Source organism: Lactuca sativa, chromosome 4, assembly GCF_002870075.4.
Source record: "Lactuca sativa cultivar Salinas chromosome 4, Lsat_Salinas_v11, whole genome shotgun sequence".
NCBI lineage: Eukaryota > Viridiplantae > Streptophyta > Magnoliopsida > Asterales > Asteraceae > Lactuca > Lactuca sativa.
The window spans coordinates 118,971,446-118,995,643 of record NC_056626.2 but is presented as its reverse complement, the minus strand read 5'-3'; the positions used below and the strand labels follow the sequence as shown (position 1 = coordinate 118,995,643).

The window sequence follows — 24,198 nt, the reverse complement described above, 5'->3', positions numbered from 1 at the left end:
CGTCCTTATCTGGTATTTGACACAAGGAAACAGTTAAATCGAAAAGCACGAATTCTTGTGAGCGGTAGAGCAGAGGCCTCCATGTTTCCTTCTACTTCTAGGTACGCCAAACACTCGATTCCTGTGCATACAACACGTTCAGATTTAATTGATTTAGGCTTCAGTTCAGCCTGATCGAATCATTCATTCGACTGATTCCTTCATTCTGATCTTTATGGGAACCTGATAGATCGATCAATAACCGTTTCTGCAAATTGTTATTGTTCCTGCAGAATGACGAAGAAAAGGGACCGAGCGAGCATTGATACGGCGGTCGTTGATATCTGCCGCCGTGAGGTCGGCCGTCTTTCAACCCGAAAATTCGTCAACCGGCTCGCCGCTTCAGAGGTATAAATATTTATATACATAGACGAATGTGATCTTAGTTCAATTTTTTCGTTCGTAATGCTGTTTTTACTAATCGAAAACATGAGTATACGTATATTCAGGCGCCGTGAATTGATATCATACTTGTATACCTGATGAACGTTATTTAGGCTTGATTTGACCTTTTTAGGGCACACATTATTGTTAAAAACTCACTCCCAGGCAATATTTTGGATGTTCTCTTTCAATCATAAACATCGTTCTTGTCTTGATTTCCTTGTATCCTGTCTGTAAATATGAAAATTTTAGGTGATCAGATAAAAAGAATGTGATAGACAGTTATGACTGATTGCTCTAGTTTTATTGAATCAAACATTATTCAGTTTATTTCAATTGCTCCCTTAGTCCTGTTTGTTACACAGCTATGAACATAACACAGCAAGTTGTATCTTCAATGTATTATTGCCAAATGCCAATGACATTGGACCTTCTGCTTTTAATAACAATTTCATAAATGTTTTTGTGTTAGGATCTAGTCCTAAGACTTGATCTTTTTAGGAAGCTGGAAAAACACAGAGGATGTGTGAACACAGTGAGCTTCAATGAAGATGGAGACATTCTTGTGTCTGGTTCAGATGACAGGAGAGTTATACTTTGGGATTGGCAAACTGGGAATGTTAAACTCTCCTTTCATTCAGGCCATAATAACAATATATTACAAGCAAACATCATGCCAGGTACTGATGATAGAAGCATTGTTACTTGTGCTGCTGATGGCCAGGTATATTTAGTCTTCCTGCTTCTGATAGCATCTTTTATAATTTATAATTTACATTGTATATTACAATCATGGTGGGAAAATAATCAAATATATATTGAGATTTGATAATACATTTGGTTATAGGTAAGGCATGCTATGATCCCAGAACATGGAGAAATTGAGCCAAAATTGCTTGGGAAACATCAAGGGAGAGCTCATAAACTAGCCAATGAACCCGGGAGCCCACACATCTTCTATACATGTGGCGAGGATGGATTGGTCCAACATGTAAGTAACATTTTCTCTTCACTTCTTGCTTCGAGGGATAAAAGACCATAATACCCTCGTTGTACACGTTCGATTTCTCATTATTGCTCTTATTTCTTTAGTTTGATCTAAGATCCGGAGATGCCACCGAGCTTTTCACTTGCCAACCAATTCCTGATAGAAGCTTCGTAGGAGTCGTGAACCTAAATACCATAGCAATCGATCCTCGAAACCCTAATTTATTTGCGATCGCGGGTTCCGATGAATACACGCGCTTATACGACATCCGTAAATACAAATGGGACGGTTCTACCCCTTTCGGTAAACCCACCGACTACTTTTGCCCGTGGCCTTTAATCAACGATGAAAACCTTGGAATCACCGGAATCGCGTATTCTGATCAAAGCGAACTCCTCGTATCCTACTGCGATGATTTCATCTACCTTTTCTCAAAAGACATGGGTTTGGGCGGGGACATAAATGTAATTTTGGATAGTAGTAATTCGTCTGATTCCGAGATGGAAAGTGATGGGAAAGATGGGCCGAGGGTTTTTAAAGGGCATAGGAATTGTGTGACGGTGAAGGGTGTTGGGTTTTTTGGACCGAAGTGTGAGTATGTGGTGAGTGGGTCGGATTGTGGGCGGATGTTTATTTGGAGGAAAAGTGATATGGTGTTGGTTAGGGTTTTGGAAGCAGATAAACAAGTGGTGAATTGTATTGAATCGCATCCGTATATAAGTATGCTTGCGAGTAGCGGGATTGAACGCGATATAAAGATTTGGACACCGACCGCAGTTGAAAAAGCGAATTTTCCGACGAATGTTGAGAAGGTACGTTTGCTTGCTTTAAACTGTATAACTTTATTTGTCTGCAGGATAAACTGGGACTCAAACTGATATCAATGAGACAAAATTGCACTTTGTCCCACCTAAAAAGGTCAGACAAGGATAACTCACCCAAAAAGGTGGGATACATACTTACTTTTAGGGTTTAGGATTTAGGGTTTAGTCTTTTAAATAATTTTTGTAGTGTCCAACTCATTATACTTCTTTTTAAAATATCCAAGTTCTTTAAAAAGGAAAAGTGTAGAAAAGCAAAATGTATGTTCACCTTTTTATCAATTTAGGAAGTGAATTGTTATTTTTTGTTTGATTTAACAATTAATTTTTTTATTAGAATAATCATAAAAGAAATGATAGTACTTCCAAAGTTGTTATTGTCCTAAAATACATTAAAGTACTTGTTGTGCTTTCATCATTTTATCGATTTAGCCATTTATCTATTTTATAGTGATTGATTCATTGTAGTTTTTTTGACCCCTTAAAAAAAGCCATTTTTCATGGTTGAAATATAGAAGAATACTTGCTAAATGCTTATGTATGTAATAATGTTTCACTTTTTTTTTACCAATTTATGCAACAATGTTTCACCTTTAACCAATTTATCCAACAAGGCTTCATTTTTCTTTACCACTTTATTGTTTTTGAATAAGGTTTTTGAGTCACGTCGATTTCGTTTCTTTCCCGATTTCGCTGACGAATCGGATGACGAGTATTACTCCAACGACTATGTTGACGATAGCTCTAGCAACTATAGCGATTCTGATGACGTGGACGATGATTACGAGGACGATGATGACGAGGATGAAGACGATGACGAGGATGATGATGGTGGAGGTGGAGGTGATGAGGACGAAGAAGGTGGTGTCACTTTTGATTTTATCGATGAAGATGACGCCTGTGAAGAGGATGATTCCGAATTGTTCGACAGTGTCGACACGGATGAATACGGGGATTCGATTGATGATTTTGGCAGTGAGGAATAATAATGAAGGTGGTTGTGAAAAGGGTTGAATGCAAGAAACAACAACCTACTTTTGTTGATTTGTTTATTATAGCATCTTACTTCCTTTTCTTCCTATCACAACGTGTTACTTAAAAAAAACTACCCAATTATAGCGATGTCCTTGAAAATTGAAATACCGCTATAATTGGATAAGAAAAAAAAATGGAAGTACAACGCTATAATTTATATATTTTTCAAGTAGCAACGCCTTAATAAGAAAAAAAAATGGAAGTACGATGTTGCAGTAGAAAGAAATAAAAGTAGGATGCTATGATACAGAAATAAACGACAGTATATTGATGTTTCTTGCATCTAGCCCGTGTAAAAATGCACGTTGGATGGTATTGTGGATATTGAATTTTGATTTTTTTTTTTTGCGATTTTTTTAGTTGAGGCCGAGGAACAGGTGGATGTATAGTACGGATTCACCAAGGGACATGATGTTGCAATTGCTTTCGATGGGGGCGGGTCCCGATTATGAGATGGGAAATGGTGAAAGCTCGGAAGTAGGACGGAATCGTAACATGCTTGATTTTATACTAACATTTAATGCTCATAGTGGCTTTAATCGTGATCATGATGATGATGATGTTGATGGAGACAATTGAAGGTTTTTGTGGGTGGGTTTATTATGTTTTTGTTCGAAATACCAACCGAAATTGTACATAGAAAGTTGAAGGGACTTTTGGATAGATATCGGAGACCATAATTATATGATTTTGTCTGTTTCATTTATTTTGGTCTTTCTCTCACATCTTGTTTTTCTTTAATTAAAAATACTAGTTTAGTTTTATAGAAAAACTAAACCGGCCAAATAGACATCTTATGGACACCCTTTAACAAAGACTAGTCTTGGGCAAACCTGGGTGACCGGACTGGACTTGAGAGGGGTTTCTTCGCTGTTGGTGTAAGCTGTGTATAATTAAGCTAAATATTGATAAAAAGCTATTGAAGTATAATTCAAATTTGGCAAATGATAACTTTGTTGCTCTCGAATAATCATCTCACGAGACACTAGTTCACTAGACTACTTTTGAATTTATAATATCAACCACTGTCGGATTTGTTTGATTATTCTTAATATCCAATACAATGCCAATTTAAATAATTTCATTTAGTTTCATATTGAAAAAAAAGGGAGATGATATAATACAATTTTTAGGAAATACCAACTTAAATTGGTAAATAGAAACATCTTAATCTTAACATTAATTTACCTATTTCTCGGAACACCCAATCCCTAGGACGAAGAGTATCCTTTCGGAGGCTTGTATGTGTGCCGCTCATTTGGGCCGGTCCTTTTCATTCCAGTCTTGGTCTATTTCGGTCATGTCTTGCGGTCTTTGTGTGCGTCTTTTTTAGGGTTTTTTGGGTTCAATTTCGAGTTTTTTTGTTAACAAATGTGTGATTAACACCAAAAGGATACAATAAAATTTAATAAAAATGATATTAAAATTTAATAAAAGAAAGATCCGGTCTTTAAACAATCCAGTCTTTTTTGGGATCAGTTTTGAAACCATCCGTTCTTTTTTTTTTTTTTTTTTTTTCGAACCAATTTGGTCCGGTCCTTTTTTCCAAGCAAACACAGGACTCATGGTACTTTTCTTTTTCCATTTCTAAGTGATGTGTCCATTTTTTAAATAATATACTATATAATATATAGGATCAAGTTTATTATTTTAAAAAATCTAACACTATTTTAATCAAAAAAAAAAAAACGTATTTTTCCATCAGTTAAGTCCAACCCACTAGATTGATCCAACAGCTTTAGCCTAGTAACACCAATTAGCCCACATCCAAGAAATCACACAAAATGTTACTACAACACAAACCAAACCAAGTAACTAATTCTTTAAAAACAATTTTCTCTCGACACATTTTAAGTAAGATTGGCAATAATGAGAATATATTTTTATTATAATCAATCACTTTATCCCTAAACCTGGAAATATTCCAAGGTTTTCATTCATGGTTTCTAAAATAAAATGAAAACCATTAAAGAAAATGAGAAATAGTGGTCAAGTTTATTCGACTCCTTGAAGGCTCTTGATATCAAATATCAATTAAAAAAAGACAAAACTGCAAAAATGGTCCCTGTGGTTAGCTGGAAATTACCATTTTGGTCCAAAAAGTTTTACACTAGCACCACTGGTCCAAACTTTTCATTTTGTTGTCGTTTTGGTCCAAAACCTTTTGAATCTTTTTATAATGACCAATTTGCCCTTTTTTATATGACTTTTTTTTTCTTTTATTACAGCAGTTAAAAAACAATTAAAAAGAACATAAAAATAGAGCCCATCCTACTGCTTGTTTTTTTCTCTCTCTTAAACTGCTTACTTTAAAAGACCGACACCACAACCACTAGTGAACGCCATCGGACCACTCATCACCACCGCTGCCACCACAACCGGTCACCACTAGTCACTACCATCTAATGCTTAAACAAAATTTTCCAGATCTGTAACTCAAACTCAAGAATTATCATATTTGTAAACTCTTACCATCTGTGATTTATATACACACATACGAAGACGAACAAGATGAAGATTTGAACTAACTTCAATACAAACACACATACACATACACACCCACATCAACTAATCTCAGTTTTTCATAAACATATGAAGATCAAACCAAACTCAGATTTACCAAGGTCAACATAAATCGACACACGAACGCCCCAAAACACATGAACAATCAGATTTGTAAATCAATAATAAGAATCGGATTTGTAAACCCACAAGAACACCTGATTACAAGATTTGTAAAATCACAAGAACTAATTACCTGATTTGTGATACCTTAGCCTTCTCATATACAAAATCCAGAAATTAACACAAATATGGATTTGAAACCACACCGATGAACTTGAAAACGAATACACACACAACCGTTCAATTTTTTTAGATCTGCAAAAACCCTAGAGGTGTCGTCGCCCTTCTCACCGACGAACGTTGGAATCAAGCTCCGACATTTTTGATTCGTCTTCCCCACTAGCAACGATGACTTGTGGTTCCAGGTACGTGGTGGTTTCTGTTAAACGACGTCGGAGAAGGTACATAGTGGTGCTGAAAATCTGCAAATAACAGATGGGTTTATCGGAGAAAGAATGGAGGATTGGGCGGTGGTTTTGGGGTGGTGGCAGCAGTTCTTTTTTGATGTACAGGCCTCCGAAGGTGTTGATGTGAACATATATTGGGTTTTTCTGGAGACGATCTCCGGTGATCGGGCACCGACGCTAGTTCTTTTCCGACAGTCACAACGGTGGGATAAGAAGACAAACTGAGAAGTCGTATGCAGGTTAAGTAGATACTAGGTAGGGTGTGGTAGTAGGGATGTGTATGTATTTTTGTTTTTATTTTTTGTGTTTTTCTTAAATCAGAAAAATAAAAGAAATTAAGAAAAAGAAAAAAAATCATATAAAAAGGGTAAATCAATCATTATAAAAAGATTCAAAAGGATTTGGACCAAAACTGCAACAAAATAAAAAGATTGGACCAGTGGTGCTAGTCTAAAACTTTTTGGATCAAAGTGACAATTTTCAGTTAACCACAAGGACTATTTTTGCAATTTTGTCTTAAAAAAATGGTCAAATTTCTCCCTTAATTTGCATGCCAAAAATCTACCCAACTTCCACCTCTTGGTTGGCAAAATTCTTAATAGTTGTTTTTCCTCATTTATGCCACGAATGTAACTAGAATTAGTAAATCAAAATTAAATAGATCTAATTAAATAGTAAATTTTCACATTTAATCCATATTTTGGATATTAATCTAAAAAAGTAACAACATCCAACATATTTTAATGAACAGCGATAATAAAAAACATCTATATTTTAAAGGTTTTTCGGCTTATCTACTTTGGTACAATTATAAATTGATTTCTTGCAGCATCTTTAACCATATAATTTACACCTACAATACTCTATGAGCACTATATTTTTTAACATCAAAATTATTTGTATTATATTTTAATAAATAAAGATGTTTTTGCCACATGTCATATTTTCATTTATTTTAACACATGTCATTTTGTGATTATTTTAAATTAATTTTTTTTCACATGTCATTTTATGTTTTTTTTTCCATTTTATTAAATTTCACATAATATTTAGTTGTAATAATTGCAATAAGTCTAACAATAAATGGATACCAATTTCTTTAAATGACTTGCCTTCTAATTTATAAATTTCTAAATTAAAGTCTCATTAGTTTCTTTTGTTTATTTATCTAAATTATTTGTTTAAATTTAAAATAGAAAAAAAACACTTCAGTTCTAATAATTCAATAGTTTTCTCATTTTTCTTATGAATTCAAACTTTTCAAATATTTAAATCTTCATATTTAATTTTTTTAAATAAACCTATGTAATATATGACTCTCAAAACTAGTATATATTAAGATAAAAGAACACCAAAAAAAGGAAGGAGGAACAAGAGTTTAAATACTAGAAAAAAAACCCCACATATATGAAGACAACACCTCAAGCAAAACCGAAAAAGAACAACCACAAGCAAACCATATGAAAGAGAGAAAAAAACTGACAATTTAGAAGTACCATACCATAAATGAGGATTAAACATTTGAAAAACTCCAAACCACTAAGTGGGTAAAAATGTCTTTATAAAGACTTATCAATTGACCAAGCTAACATTGCCAATTCCATAGAAACGTTTTAATACCTAAAATTATGAAAAGCTTCTAAGTGCCTCCATCACCCATTGAATGGGTTAGGAGTGGTAATGAAAGCGCAACTCGAGTGATCGAGAAAAAACCATCAATTCCAATATGAAAGGTTTAGTACCGAAATGAATCCAATTACCTTCATAACCCATTAAACAAGTTAGGAACGCCAATGAAAGAGCAGTTCGATTGATCGAGGTAGAGCCATCAGTTTCAATGTGAAAGTTTTCAGTATCCAAATTTGTGAAAAGGATCCAAAGGTAAATATAAGTACCTAAAATCATTAAAATATTCTAAATATCTTTGTTGAATAATTTAGGAGTGTTAGAGTATAAAGCTTATTATGTAGTTAGCCTATATTTGTATCCATTTGTATAGGCCCATTTGATATTATTTTCCTATATATATTTGTATTGTAACCTTATTTGTCAAATCCAAAAAGTCTTTGGCACAATTTCGTAATATGTTATTAGAGACAACTACCAAACTTTCCTAATTTTCTCTTTTCTTCCCTCACTTTCCTTTCCCACTCACTTTCTTACCGCCGGCCTCATTTCTACCCTAACCCTAAACCACTATTGGCTCTTTTATCTTCCTCAACGATGGGTGATGTAAGACTTAATCCTCTTCCTCATGAATCTTTTGTTGTTACCAACATCAAATCTCACATACCCATCCTTCTTGAGTCTTGACCTTGATCACCATAACTATTATACTAGATGTGAATTATTTTCCATTTATTATGAAGCACATGATGTACTTGATCATATCGATGCAACATATGATGAAGCCACTCCAAACCTTACCGAATTCAAATGGAAGAAAATAGATGTAGTGGTTCGAACATGTCTTTATATGACTTTTTCTCAAAACCTCATCAACACGGTTATCATAACGACCAACAACATTAACCTTCGTGACTTGCTTCTTATGTGTCATCAACAACCCATCCACATAGGGTCTTCTTCCCTCCGTCAGTCTAACTTGAGTGAACCACACGGCCTAACAACTCTTAGTGGCCCTATAGAAATCATCGACAATAGCAAAGATGCTTGATCCACCTCCACAACTACCACATACCTACACCACAGTTGTTGTTTTAGGTTATTATTTTGGTCAATATTCGAGTCAGAAAATTTTATAAAATATATCGCCTCCTTAGGAATGGTTTAGGACTCAACAACCTACTTCTCTGCTACATATGTTTTCTTCTAAGTCTATTCAAGAACCGACTTCAAATGAATGGATTATGAACACGGGAGCAATCGACCATGTGCATACTAATGAAGGTATACTTGAAACTCTTAGTCATAATAGAAATTATCATTCGATTTTAGTAGGTAATGGGTTCCTAGTTTCTGTAACAAAGATTAGACGCTCCTTTTCCTTTTAAAAAGTTCATGTTTCTGTAAGCCGCTCTCTTTGGGACCAACATCTTGGTCGCCCCGACAATAAAACTTTGTAATCTTTAATTTCCAGTAATTTTATTTAATGTAATAAGACAAACTCCCATGAAATTTTTCATTCATTCCAACATGGAAAGAATGCTAAACTTCCTTTTGGTGTGTAAAAATAGAATTTCTAATATTGTTGATATTGTTCACTCTGATGTATGAACTTCACCCATTCCTAGCGTTAGTGGTGTGTGATACTATGTTATATTACTTGACCACTACTCTCATTACCTTTGGGGTTTCACTCTTAAACAAAAATCATATGTGTTTACAAAATTCTTATTATTTTCCAAATACATCAAAAACTAATTCGATAAAACCATAAAATCTTTAAATTGTGATAACGAGGGTGAATATAACAACAAACAATTTCTTGACCATTTTGCAACTCGTGGCTTCATTTTCGGTTTTCATGCCCACATACATCCCAATAAAATGGAAAATCTTAATGAATGTTACGAACAATCAATAACTCAATTCGTTCTCTCCTTTTTCAAGCCCACATTCCACCCACATATTAGGTGGAACCCCTTCATATGGACACCCACTTACTAAATATACTTCCATCCACCTCAATTCAAAATGACACACCCTAATTTTGACTTTTTCTATCTCACCCTACCTACATTTAACTTCGTGTGTTTGGCTCCTTATGCTATCCCAACCTCACCACCTGTCACAACTGTAAATTTTGAGCCATGTAATCTATACATTCAAGTTAATGTGAATCAAAAACTTCAATCAAATACAACATGCTAGGACTACAAATAGTCATCAAACAATTGGAGACCCTAGAAGTTCTTGTTAAGTCTAATTTAGGCTAGAACTTCCTTATTGGATCCAAATGGGCCAATAAGCTTCCAATTAGACTATCATGGGCTTAGAACCCTAATTGGACTCTAATTGGACCCACATTTATTTATTTTAACATTTTAGGTCATGTTGGGCCTAAAATGAAATGGATTGAGAGCCTTGATACATGAATAACCTAAAACTAGTTCAAGAAAAACATAAAAATCCTACTACATTCCCTTAAGCATAAAACACACTCTAACTAACTCAAATATTGGGCTTAAGGGCCAAAAGGCCCAAAAATCTTTTTTTTCTTTCAAATTCTCGGCCCAAGGCCCACACCCAAAGAGAAATGGAAGAGTTGACTATTTGCTTGCCACCTCATTATTACCCAACATGTTTCCATGCACCTTAGTCCATATCTCCATGCATATCACTTCAAAAGTCATTTCTTCTTCTCTCCTCTCTCACTCTCGGCCATACACACCTACACACACCAAAAATCTCTCAAACACTCTCTAGATCACTCAAGAACAACTCTCCCTCTCCACTCAAAAATCTCGAGTTCTAGGAAGCATCCAAGAGGAAATCTCCACAATATTCTTCATCTAAGGTAAGATCATGCATAGATCTATGGTTTAAATTCTTTTGTTATCAAAATCCTTTCCTAACCTATGCAAAAATCGTGATCTTACACCCTAGAACCATCTCAAAACTCAAGATCTTCATCAAAGGGAGCCAAGGCCAAAAACACTTCATTTTTCTTCCATCTTTTCTTCCAAAAACCGAATCAACACCCCAAGGTGAGATTCATACCCCTATTTTCTGTTTTTATGAGTTTTGTGGGGGGGGGGGGGGGGAATACAAGTGAAAGTGTAGATCTATATGTGTTTGTATGCCTTGTATGATTTCCATGCTTATATGTATGCTTATATGTGTTTTAATGTTGGATCTAGCCATTAAACCCCTCAAAACCGAGATATAACTTATGTTTTATGATTTTAGCTTCAAATATATTTCTACATATAAAGTGATACAAGAAAAATAGCTAAGTGGTTAGCAACAATTTTCTTTAAGCTAAAAACACCCATTTTGGGCCAAAAATGTGAAAAATACAAAATTAAGGGCCCAAATTGACATTTCACAGATTCTGATGGTTGAAATGTGCCAAAACAGTTTCCATAAAACTATTTCTGGAATTATATTCAATTAGAGGATTAAAAACATAAATTTCAAGCTTATTGGGCTAAAAATGAAAATTTCGGCCCAAGGAGGCCCATTATGCGAATTTTTCTGTTTTGAAGGGCCAAAACTGTGAATTTCTGTAAAACAGTGGACTATAAGTGTCCCAAATCCTTTTCAAAGGTTTAAAATGCTTTTTTTAAATTTAAAAAGGACCAAAGTTGCAAAAATTTTCCAAATTGGGCCAAAATTGTCAAAATTGCGAAAAGAAGGGCTAAAACCGAGAAAAACTGCATTTTCAGGGACTTAAACTGTTTTCTATGAAAAATATGCTGGAAAATATTAATTTCAATAATTTTTGGTGTTAAAATGTCAAGAAAAATAGTTTAAGGACCAAACCGGGAAATATTACAATAAAAGGGTTGAAAATGTAAATTTTACAAATAATAAGGGGCTGAAAACAGAAATATTTCAAGGCTAATTCAATATGTACAATTTGATCAAATAATGACACCTCGACTATCAACGAAATACAACTCATTACAATACCAAAAGTCGTTGTTAAACGAATTGGCTCGGTCTCGAGCCAATGGAAATCTACAACTACTAACTCTTCGACACTACGAATCATACAAATAACGTTTGGTAATACATATACATACGAGTGTGCACAGACGTCTACGCACCATCTTCGGGCCCCAAAAGTGTAAAATCTTGCTTGTTGGGCCTAGCTAGCCCAATGACCTGATCTTAAGGCCCGAAGACACATATTTTCTACGAAGTGTTGAGTTTCACCGACTTGGCACAACGTAGAGTGACTTTCAATGGCTTGTACCACTGGTCCCCAAGGGTCCTTGGTATTGCTAGAAGAGTCTGCATATTTTACGAGGCGGGTCGGGGACCCCTCGCACGCATATTTTCCCCAACCGGTTAATGGAGTCACCGGGGTCTTCGTGACCTCTTTCTCTTCGGATGTGGGACTACACCTTGTCCGGGCGATTGGATAACGCGATTAGTACTGACGACGCCTTCGGGAATCGTTGGTATATCTACAAACTGGGCGTTTGCGTAACGCGGGTTTGTAGTAAATAATCCTGCTCGAGAACCTTCCAACGTCGCTTGGGACTGACACTGCTATCTTTGTAATGGTTTCAACGCAACTTAATGGATTCCAAAGGAACTAGGGGAACATCGGGTTTCCCTAGGGTTTTCAATACATACAGATTTGAAATGCATACATCTTCAATGAACATTTTTTTTTTACAAGTATAGAAACAAACAAGCATACCTATGGATCTTCACAAACGTTTTCAAAAGCTTTTCTTTTCAGAAAATATCGGATTTTCTGGTGGATTTTCAAACAGTACAAACATTCGATTTCAAACACTACTTATGAACTCACCAACATTTCATATGTTGACGTTTTTCAAAATACTTGTATTCTCAGGGAACCAGTGAATCAAGGGAAATCATATTCAGTGACGGTTGCAGTTTATTTTTGAATGAATGGAACAAATTAATTTTTGGGAATGTAATGTTTTAAACAATGTATGACATGTAAACACTACTGGTTGTACTATGTAATGAATGGTGACGAATGTTGTTATGTTTCATATATATTCAATGTTATGGTATGCAATTGAGTCACGACAGCCCCCGGGCGTTTCCGCCGTCTGGTTTGGGGGTGTGACAGGTTGGTATCAGAGCTTTGTTTATAGTGAACTAGCATGTCGAGCCATACATTGATATGCAACTATAAACCAAAAAGAAGGACTAACATAACTCTGAACAAAACAAATAAATAAAATACACTTGCTTGCATTAGGAGTAAGGACCTAACGCTGAATCAAACACCATAATGCTGGTATCTCGGTTAACTCGGGACTGTTCTTAGTGATACCAAGGAGTGAATGTAGCCTGATCAACTACATTCTCTCCAAGGTAAAACTAACACACGTCTTGATGAGATCGGGATAGCCAGGGAACCTAAAAATTATACCCTTTATCACCAAAAAGAGAACGTCTGTTTAGTTTGCAATAGTGGAAGAGGCATAGGATAATATTAGTGAACTTTTACGTGTTCTGCTATGTGTTGCAAATCTATGATTGTATGCTAAATGATAGAAGTACTTAAGTTCGTGCCATACACCTAGTCAGTAGGACCACGACCTCACAGAAACCACGTACACCCAACATCTTTCCGTTTCATGACAGAAAGATGCCTCGCCCAGCTACTCGCGGAAATCCCGAACCAACCCCGCCCGAAGTTGACTCCACTGCTTTCCAGGCAGCCGTGTCTGCTGCGGTCACGGCAGCTATGGCACAACTTCACCGAGGAAACAATGGAGGAGGCAATGGTCAAGGCTCCGGAAGTTCGAACAACGGGACGAACCAAGGACTCACTAAAACGTGCACCTACAAGGATTTTGCGAACGCTAAACCCCGAACTTTCAACGGCACTGGGGGAGTGATCGCTCTAAAGCGATGGATTGAGAAGGTAGAGTCGGTGTTCGAGATATGCGAGTGCCCCGAGCAGATGAAGGTGAAGTTCGCGGCCTGCACTTTTGTGGACCAAGCACTCACTTGGTGGAATGGTCACATAGAAGCTATGACACTCCCTGTTGCCAACTCTATACCCTGGACAGAAATGAAAGAGATGTTGACGGCTGAGTACTGCCCCCGAGGTGAAATACAGAAGATGGAGCAGGAGCTGTGGAATCTCACGGTGCAGAATGGGAACATCGATGCTTACATATCGAGATTCAGCGAACTATCCCTGTTGTGCCCGGGTATGATCACATCAGAGGGAAAGAAGATTGAACGATTCATCTGGGGACTGACATCCCCCATTCAAGGGAATGTGATAGCTGCTAACCCTGAAACGTTTGACAGCGCGAAGAGATTGGCAAAGAGGCTATATGATCATAACCACAAAAAGGGCGAAAAACCAGTGGAGACCGAGAAGAAGAAGGAGGGGGATGGTAAGAAGGGATGGAACCACAAAAGAAAGGGGCGTCAGGGCCCCGAGACCTCAAAAAGGCAACAAACAGTGGCAGTTAACGCTGTTACTGCGCCGGTTCCAGTCACCTCACATGCTCCAGCCTCAACTGCTTCAAATGCTTCAAGGCCCTATTCTGGTAGCGCTCCCAAGTGCAATAAGTGCAGTTTCCATCATCATGGAGAATGTAAGGAGTTCCATTGCACCAGTTGCAACCGAAGGGGGACACACTGCAAAGTTCTGCAGGACTTATCCTTCTCAGAACCAGAGTCAGGGAAACAACCAGAACAACAACAACAACCACCGCAACATCAACAACACCAATGCCGGCGGCAACAACGCAGGGCCTAGCCACACCTGTTTCGGGTGTGGAAGGACGGGACATTTCCGTCGAGATTGCCCTAACAACAACAACAACTCAGGAAACAGAGGAGCAGGAAGAATGTTGACTATGGGTCAGAGTGATGCAGTTCAAGATCCCGCAGTTGTGACCGGTACGTTTCTCCTAAACCACACTTATGCATGCATCTTATTTGATACCGGAGCGGAGCGAAGTTTCGTAAGCGAGAAGTTTAAACATTTACTAAAACAACAACCCCAGAAGCTAAATGAAACCTATACGGTGGAAATGGCCAATGGGAAAACCGAATCCACTAGGGAGATCTACATCGGATGTACCCTAACCCTTAACCAGCACGTCTTTCGAATAGACCTAATGCCAGTATCAATTAGGAGTTTTGATGTGATTATCGGCATGGATTGGTTAAGCCCCCACCATGCTGAGATTATGTGCCACGAGAAGGCCGTTCGCCTTCGTCTCCCGAATCACGAAACCCTAGTAATTTACGGAGATAAACCCAGTACGAATCTCCGCCTCATCTCGTGCATCAAAGCGCAAAAACACTTGCGAAAGAACAATTTGGCGTTCTTGGCTCACATAGTGGACAAGACCAAAGAAGAAACTAACATCCAAGACATTCCGGTAGCGTGTGAATTTCCGGACGTGTTTCCCGAAGATCTTCCAGGAGTACCCCCAGAGAGACAGGTTGAATTCCGAATCGACCTCATTCCAGGAGCAACTCCCCTCGCTAAATCACCATATCGGTTGGCACCTGCTGAAATGCAGGAATTATCCAGCCAACTCAGTGAGCTTCTGGACAAGGGATTTATCCGACCTAGCTACTCGCCATGGGGAGCTCCGGTGCTCTTTGTCAAAAAGAAGGATGGATCTTTCAGAATGTGCATCGATTACAGAGAGTTAAACAAACTCACTGTCAAAAACCGCTACCCACTCCCGCGAATCGATGATCTATTCGACCAGCTCCAAGGAGCTAGCTATTTTTCTAAAATAGACTTACGATCCGGATACCACCAACTCAAGGTCCGAGAAGAGGATATTCCAAAAACCGCTTTTCGAACCCGCTATGGACATTATGAATTCGTTGTAATGCCCTTCGGTCTAACAAATGCACCTGCCGCATTTATGGACCTAATGAATCGAATCTGTCGACCGTTTCTGGACAACTTCGTCATTGTGTTTATCGATGACATCCTCGTCTATTCTCGAAGCAAAGAGGAGCATGGCCGTCATCTCCGACAAATTTTAGAGACTCTGCGCACAGAAAAGCTTTACGCCAAACTCTCCAAGTGCGAGTTCTGGCTTCGGAGTGTGAATTTCTTAGGCCACGTAGTTAGCCAAGATGGAATTCATGTGGATCCCTCTAAGGTCAAAGCTGTGGAAGGATGGGCAACTCCGACTACGCCCACAGAAATTCGTCAGTTCTTAGGCCTAGCAGGGTACTATAGGAGATTCATCCAAAACTTCTCTAAGATCGCCAAGCCGCTTACCTTGCTTACGCAAAAGGGCGTGCCATTCAAGTGGACAGACCGACAAGAGATTGCGTTTCGAACCTTGAAGCAAGCTCTTTGCAGCGCTCCTGTACTATCTCTACCTGAAGGAACGGAAGATTTTGTAGTTTACTGTGACGCGTCAAATCAAGGCTTAGGTTGCGTTCTCATGCAACGTGGAAGAGTGATAGCATATGCGTCCCGCCAACTAAAGACGCACGAAGTAAATTACACGACCCATGACCTAGAACTGGGAGCCGTGGTCTTCGCTCTGAAAATTTGGAGGCACTACCTGTACGGCACAAAGTGCACCATCTTTACGGACCACAAGAGCCTCCAGCACATCTTGAATCAGAAGGAGCTGAACATGAGACAACGAAGATGGGTGGAGTTGTTAAACGACTACGAATGCGAGATCAAGTACCATCCAGGCAAGGCCAACGTGGTAGCTGACGCATTAAGTCGGAAGGAATACACAAATCGCCGTACGAAAACGCACTCGATAACCATTCAGTCTCATCTGACCACTCAAATTGCATCAGTCCAGGCAGAGGCTATGAAAGCGGAAAATAGAACTAGCGAGGCATTGCGCGGAATGGAGAAGAACCTGGAAGTCAAAGAGAATGGGGTATACTACTTCATGAACCGTATTTGGGTTCCAAAAATCGGAGGATTCAGAGAGACCGTTATGAAGGAAGCCCATAAGACACGATACTCCATTCATCCTGGTTCGGACAAGATGTATTTGGACATTAAGCAGCACTATTGGTGGCCTAACATGAAGGCGGAAATCGCAACTTATGTTAGTAAGTGCCTTACGTGTGCCAAAGTAAAAGTGGAATACCAGAAACCTTCCGGATTGTTACAGCAACCGGCAATCCCTGAGTGGAAATGGGAGGGGATTTCTATGGACTTCGTGACCAAGCTGCCCAAGACGTCGGACGGATTGGACACCATATGGGTAATAATCGACCGACTGACGAAATCTGCCCATTTCCTGCCAATCAAAGAGTCCTACAAGATGGAGAGGCTGACGCGTTTGTACCTACGAGAGATTGTAAGACTTCATGGAGTGCCAAAATCTATCATCTCGGATAGGGACAGTAGGTTCACGTCACGCTTTTGGCAGTCGCTCCACAAGGCCATGGGAACTCATCTTGATATGAGCACCGCGTATCACCCACAAACGGACGGTCAAAGCGAGCGAACAATTCAGACGCTTGAAGACATGCTTCGTGCATGCGTGATAGACTTCGGAAAGTCTTGGGATACCCACCTACCGTTGATCGAGTTTTCATATAACAATAGTTATCATTCGAGCATTAAGGTGGCCCCTTTCGAAGCACTGTACGGGCGTAAATGTAGATCACCGTTATGTTGGGCTGAAGTAGGTGACACCCAGCTAGCAAGAACACATACGTCGGATAGGGCAATGACAGGACCGGAAATCATTCGCGAGACCACAGAAAAGATTGCCCAGATCAAAGCTCGATTACAAGCATCGCGGGACCGGCAAAGGAGCTATGCTGATAGACGACGAAAGCCCTTAGAGTTCCAGGTCGGTGATCGAGTATTGTTGAAGGTCTCACCCTGGAAAGGGGTTATACGTTTCGGAAAACGAGGAAAGCTAAACCCACGGTACATTGGACCTTTCGAAATCGTCGCCCGAATAGGTCCGGTAGCCTACAGACTACAACTACCCACGGAGCTAAACGGTGTACACCCCGTGTTTCATGTTTCTAATCTGAAAAAGTGCCTATCAGATGAAACTCTCGTCATTCCTCTTGACGAAATCGAAATCAATGAGAATCTCCTGTTCGTCGAAGAACCAATCGAAATCATGGACAGGGAGGTGAAGCGTACTAAACAAAGTCGCATCCCGATCGTGAAGGTACGGTGGAACACAAAGCGTGGGCCAGAATTCACGTGGGAACGCGAAGATCAAATGAAGCAGAAGTACCCTCACCTATTCTAGCAATTCTCAAATCTAGCTTTCAAACAGAATTTCGGGACGAAATTCCCTCTAACGGGGGGATGATGTCACAACTGTAAATTTTGAGCCATGTAATCTATACATTCAAGTTAATGTGAATCAAAAACTTCAATCAAATACAACATGCTAGGACTACAAATAGTCATCAAACAATTGGAGACCCTAGAAGTTCTTGTTAAGTCTAATTTAGGCTAGAACTTCCTTATTGGATCCAAATGGGCCAATAAGCTTCCAATTAGACTATCATGGGCTTAGAACCCTAATTGGACTCTAATTGGACCCACATTTATTTATTTTAACATTTTAGGTCATGTTGGGCCTAAAATGAAATGGATTGAGAGCCTTGATACATGAATAACCTAAAACTAGTTCAAGAAAAACATAAAAATCCTACTACATTCCCTTAAGCATAAAACACACTCTAACTAACTCAAATATTGGGCTTAAGGGCCAAAAGGCCCAAAAATCTTTTTTTTTCTTTCAAATTCTCGGCCCAAGGCCCACACCCAAAGAGAAATGGAAGAGTTGACTATTTGCTTGCCACCTCATTATTACCCAACATGTTTCCATGCACCTTAGTCCATATCTCCATGCATATCACTTCAAAAGTCATTTCTTCTTCTCTCCTCTCTCACTCTCGGCCATACACACCTACACACACCAAAAATCTCTCAAACACTCTCTAGATCACTCAAGAACAACTCTCCCTCTCCACTCAAAAATCTCGAGTTCTAGGAAGCATCCAAGAGGAAATCTCCACAATATTCTTCATCTAAGGTAAGATCATGCATAGATCTATGGTTTAAATTCTTTTGTTATCAAAATCCTTTCCTAACCTATGCAAAAATCGTGATCTTACACCCTAGAACCATCTCAAAACTCAAGATCTTCATCAAAGGGAGCCAAGGCCAAAAACACTTCATTTTTCTTCCATCTTTTCTTCCAAAAACCGAATCAACACCCCAAGGTGAGATTCATACCCCTATTTTCTGTTTTTATGAGTTTTGTGGGGGGGGGGGGGGGAATACAAGTGAAAGTGTAGATCTATATGTGTTTGTATGCCTTGTATGATTTCCATGCTTATATGTATGCTTATATGTGTTTTAATGTTGGATCTAGCCATTAAACCCCTCAAAACCGAGATATAACTTATGTTTTATGATTTTAGCTTCAAATATATTTCTACATATAAAGTGATACAAGAAAAATAGCTAAGTGGTTAGCAACAATTTTCTTTAAGCTAAAAACACCCATTTTGGGCCAAAAATGTGAAAAATACAAAATTAAGGGCCCAAATTGACATTTCACAGATTCTGATGGTTGAAATGTGCCAAAACAGTTTCCATAAAACTATTTCTGGAATTATATTCAATTAGAGGATTAAAAACATAAATTTCAAGCTTATTGGGCTAAAAATGAAAATTTCGGCCCAAGGAGGCCCATTATGCGAATTTTTCTGTTTTGAAGGGCCAAAACTGTGAATTTCTGTAAAACAGTGGACTATAAGTGTCCCAAATCCTTTTCAAAGGTTTAAAATGCTTTTTTTAAATTTAAAAAGGACCAAAGTTGCAAAAATTTTCCAAATTAGGCCAAAATTGTCAAAATTGCGAAAAGAAGGGCTAAAACCGAGAAAAACTGCATTTTCAGGGACTTAAACTGTTTTCTATGAAAAATATGCTGGAAAATATTAATTTCAATAATTTTTGGTGTTAAAATGTCAAGAAAAATAGTTTAAGGACCAAACCGGGAAATATTACAATAAAAGGGTTGAAAATGTAAATTTTACAAATAATGAGGGGCTGAAAACAGAAATATTTCAAGGCTAATTCAATATGTACAATTTGATCAAATAATGACACCTCGACTATCAACGAAATACAACTCATTACAATACCAAAAGTCGTTGTTAAACGAATTGGCTCGGTCTCGAGCCAATGGAAATCTACAACTACTAACTCTTCGACACTACGAATCATACAAATAACGTTTGGTAATACATATACATACGAGTGTGCACAGACGTCTACGCACCATCTTCGGGCCCCAAAAGTGTAAAATCTTGCTTGTTGGGCCTAGCTAGCCCAATGACCTGATCTTAAGGCCCGAAGACACATATTTTCTACGAAGTGTTGAGTTTCACCGACTTGGCACAACGTAGAGTGACTTTCAATGGCTTGTACCACTGGTCCCCAAGGGTCCTTGGTATTGCTAGAAGAGTCTGCATATTTTACGAGGCGGGTCGGGGACCCCTCGCACGCATATTTTCCCCAACCGGTTAATGGAGTCACCGGGGTCTTCGTGACCTCTTTCTCTTCGGATGTGGGACTACACCTTGTCCGGGCGATTGGATAACGCGATTAGTACTGACGACGCCTTCGGGAATCGTTGGTATATCTACAAACTGGGCGTTTGCGTAACGCGGGTTTGTAGTAAATAATCCTGCTCGAGAACCTTCCAACGTCGCTTGGGACTGACACTGCTATCTTCGTAATGGTTTCAACGCAACTTAATGGATTCCAAAGGAACTAGGGGAACATCGGGTTTCCCTAGGGTTTTCAATACATACAGATTTGAAATGCATACATCTTCAATGAACATTTTTTTTTACAAGTATAGAAACAAACAAGCATACCTATGGATCTTCACAAACGTTTTCAAAAGCTTTTCTTTTCAGAAAATATCGGATTTTCTGGTGGATTTTCAAACAGTACAAACATTCGATTTCAAACACTACTTATGAACTCACCAACATTTCATATGTTGACGTTTTTCAAAATACTTGTATTCTCAGGGAACCAGTGAATCAAGGGAAATCATATTCAGTGACGGTTGCAGTTTATTTTTGAATGAATGGAACAAATTAATTTTTGGGAATGTAATGTTTTAAACAATGTATGACATGTAAACACTACTGGTTGTACTATGTAATGAATGGTGACGAATGTTGTTATGTTTCATATATATTCAATGTTATGGTATGCAATTGAGTCACGACAGCCCCCGGACGTTTCCGCCGTCTGGTTCGGGGGTGTGACACCACCCCCACAAACTCGCCCCTCACATATCTCTATGCATTTTCTTAGGCGATCCCTTTGACCATCATTGTTATTAATTCCTTGACTTATCATCCCGAAAAAATGTCATCTCTCATCATGTTGTCTTTGATGAAATCGCCTTTCTATTTAAATCTGTAACACCAAATGAACCACCATCTTATGATTTTCTCGATGCTATCTCACACCATCACCTTTATTTAATACTCACTCCCATCTCTCCAACCATCCAAATCCGAGGATAACCACAAACTAAACTCACCCTAACATATTATAAGGTCACACCTTATGATCTGATGAGTCAAACACATTACACGCTGACCACTAGCGTCAACACCAACACCAGCGCTAACACACAGTTTTATCAGCGTCAGCGTGAAACAATGATCTTGATAATCTTTTGTATATTAGGCAGTTATAAGTATATATATATATATATATATATATATATATATATATATATATAATAGATATTTGATCCGTAGTCTTGGTGATTAGGATCAGACCTTTACTTAGATAGGTATACATCCCTTAATTAGTGAGATTTCTATTATTGTAATCGTATATATTTTCAACATTAGGGTGAAACCCTAATTTAATATCTTGTTGACCGTCTTTGCGACCTTTTTTCACACACACACACACACACACACACATATATATATATATATAATAGATATTTGATCCGTAGTCTTGGTGATTAGGATCGGAACTTTACTTAGATAGGTATACATCCCTTAATTAGTGGGATTTCTGTTATTGTAATCGTATATATTTACAACATTAGGGTGAAACCCTAATTTAATATATTGTTGACCGTCTTTGCGACCTTTGTTCTCTTTGTGAGAACATTCTTTCTTAGTGAAAGCATATTTGTGATTATTTGTGTTCTTTCGTTTTCTGTTTAGTCTTTTGCTTAGTTTGCTTATTCATTGTTATTCATACTTGAGTATATCTAATCTATACAAACCTTCAATTGGTCTGGCTCAAGTTATCATATCAACCTCCTATAATCCCAAGTTGTCAGTTCCCAACAAGATTCCTCCTTTTGATAAACACAACTTTACTGCTTGGATATCAAAGACCATGGATGTTCTCAAGATCATGGACTATGATATGCTTGATATCATCAACAAGGGTACCATCATCTATATGCATCATTTGTCTAATAACAATGCATCCGATATTAAACTTAAACAAAAATCATGCCGGGATACAACAAAGAAGAAAAAAGGGTCCTAAATCTTGACGTAAATGCAAGGATTGCCATTGGAAATTCTCTTCCATTTCATGTATTTCGTTTGGTTCAAAATTGTTCAATTACACAAGAAATGATGATCATCCTATCATCCACATTTGATAGAGAAGATCTCTTAGATAAAAAAGTATCAAAAGGTAAGTGTCTCATGGCTTAGATCGGTGAGTCTCATGCTGATGCACCAAGGGACAACGTTAGTATATTTGATGCTGACCTCTCTCAAGCCACTACAGACTCTAAGTCTCAGGACTGGGACTCAACCTCAACATATCAGGTAAAGAACTTCGTTAACTATTCTTCCATTGGAAAAGCTGACATGTATGACCATTTACGTTTCAGTTTTTCTATTTAAAACAAAGAAAAATCTTTCTCAAAAGTGAGTTGAAAAATATTAAAGAAAAACTCTCCTCTTTTGAAGACTCACTTTCTCGTTCAAAAAAGGAAAACACTTGTATCTCACTGACTAACAATTTTCTTCACATTGAAAAAGAAAAACGTTGTTGATCATGTAAGAAGTGTTCAACTTATTTTGAATAACTAGGCTTCTTCACACTGTAATATCATAAGAATTATTAATGATCAAGTTCCTGATTAGTGTGAGAAAATTTAAAGGCGTTGTTTCTTTAATAAAAAAAATTGAGACTAAACAAACCTTTTATAATGTTGACCGTCTCGAGAGAGATTTTAAAAACAGATTTGTAAGCACCTATTTCATAAATCAAACTCTAATCAATACACATTGTATTACTGACTCTAATGATAGTACCAAATGCGTGTCTCGTTTATCTACTCTTGATCCTTCTCGTCAACCTCCTCATCGTGAGTATGTGTCGCCCTCCACTAAGATCATACTAAAAATTCCTATCTCCAATGGTGAAGTTCATTCTATAAACAAAATTCTCAGCATGTTTCCTTAGTGCTTTATTAGCAACACTGAAGCTAGAGATCAATCAAAGACTTCTATTTCAAATGATTCTTTAATCTCTTATGTATCTCATGACAAAGGATCATCAGAGCATACCGTCGATGATACTCCTTTGTCCAGAACTAAAGCATGAGTTTTTAAATCAAATGATCAAGATTCTTCAGGTTCCATTGATAAAAGAAAACAAAGTTCAAATATTAAAAGAAAGAATCCTGGAACCAGAGTTTGTTATCGGTGTGGTGATGCCTCTCATAGAGTCAACGAGTGTACATTTGAAAAGAGCTCCGTTCACATTGACAACATCAGAATTCAAAATCATAAATGGACAAAAAGGGAAACTCCATGAGTTGTCTCCCTGATGCTTGTTATCACATTTTCTCTTAAGTGACCCATTGCAAGATGGGTCGTTGTATACTAATTGTACATTTTAGTTTTCTTGTTTTTCTGGGTAAAGAAATTATTTGGTATTTAGATAGTGGTTGTTCAAGACACATGACAGGTTCAAGTCACTTCTAGATGACTATGTAAGGAAGGATGGTCCAACTGTTACATATGGAGACAATAGCAAGGGAACTATAAAAAGGATATGAAACCATCAAGTTCAAGTCTGTTGTATTCTAGAATGTGTCATATGTAAAAGGTATTTAGCACAATCTCATCTCAATCAGCCAACTGTGTAGCAAGAAGGTAGGAAAGGTTTTGATCAAAAGATTTTCATTATACTAACCGTAAATTGACAGAATGTCATTTATGTTTTGGTTAAGTTCTCTGCTGA

General features: G+C 37.9%; 1 protein-coding gene across 2 annotated transcripts; it reads left to right on the top strand.

The window, feature by feature from the left end:
* On the top strand, positions 1–3,973 carry LOC111899653 (uncharacterized). 2 transcript variants are annotated; one of them, XM_023895503.3, is made up of 7 exons: positions 1–101; positions 273–387; positions 896–1,147; positions 1,271–1,414; positions 1,516–2,223; positions 2,886–3,226; positions 3,628–3,766. In XM_023895503.3, exons 1-6 carry the CDS (start codon positions 82–84, stop codon positions 3,216–3,218), a joined length of 1,572 nt encoding a protein of 523 aa, XP_023751271.1. In that variant the 5' UTR covers positions 1–81; the 3' UTR covers positions 3,219–3,226; positions 3,628–3,766. The 2 variants fall into 2 exon arrangements, with proteins under 2 accessions (XP_023751271.1, XP_023751272.1); XM_023895504.3 differs by lacking the exon at positions 2,886–3,226 and having other exon boundaries at positions 3,628–3,973.
* The last annotated feature ends 20,225 nt before the right edge of the window (positions 3,974–24,198 follow it).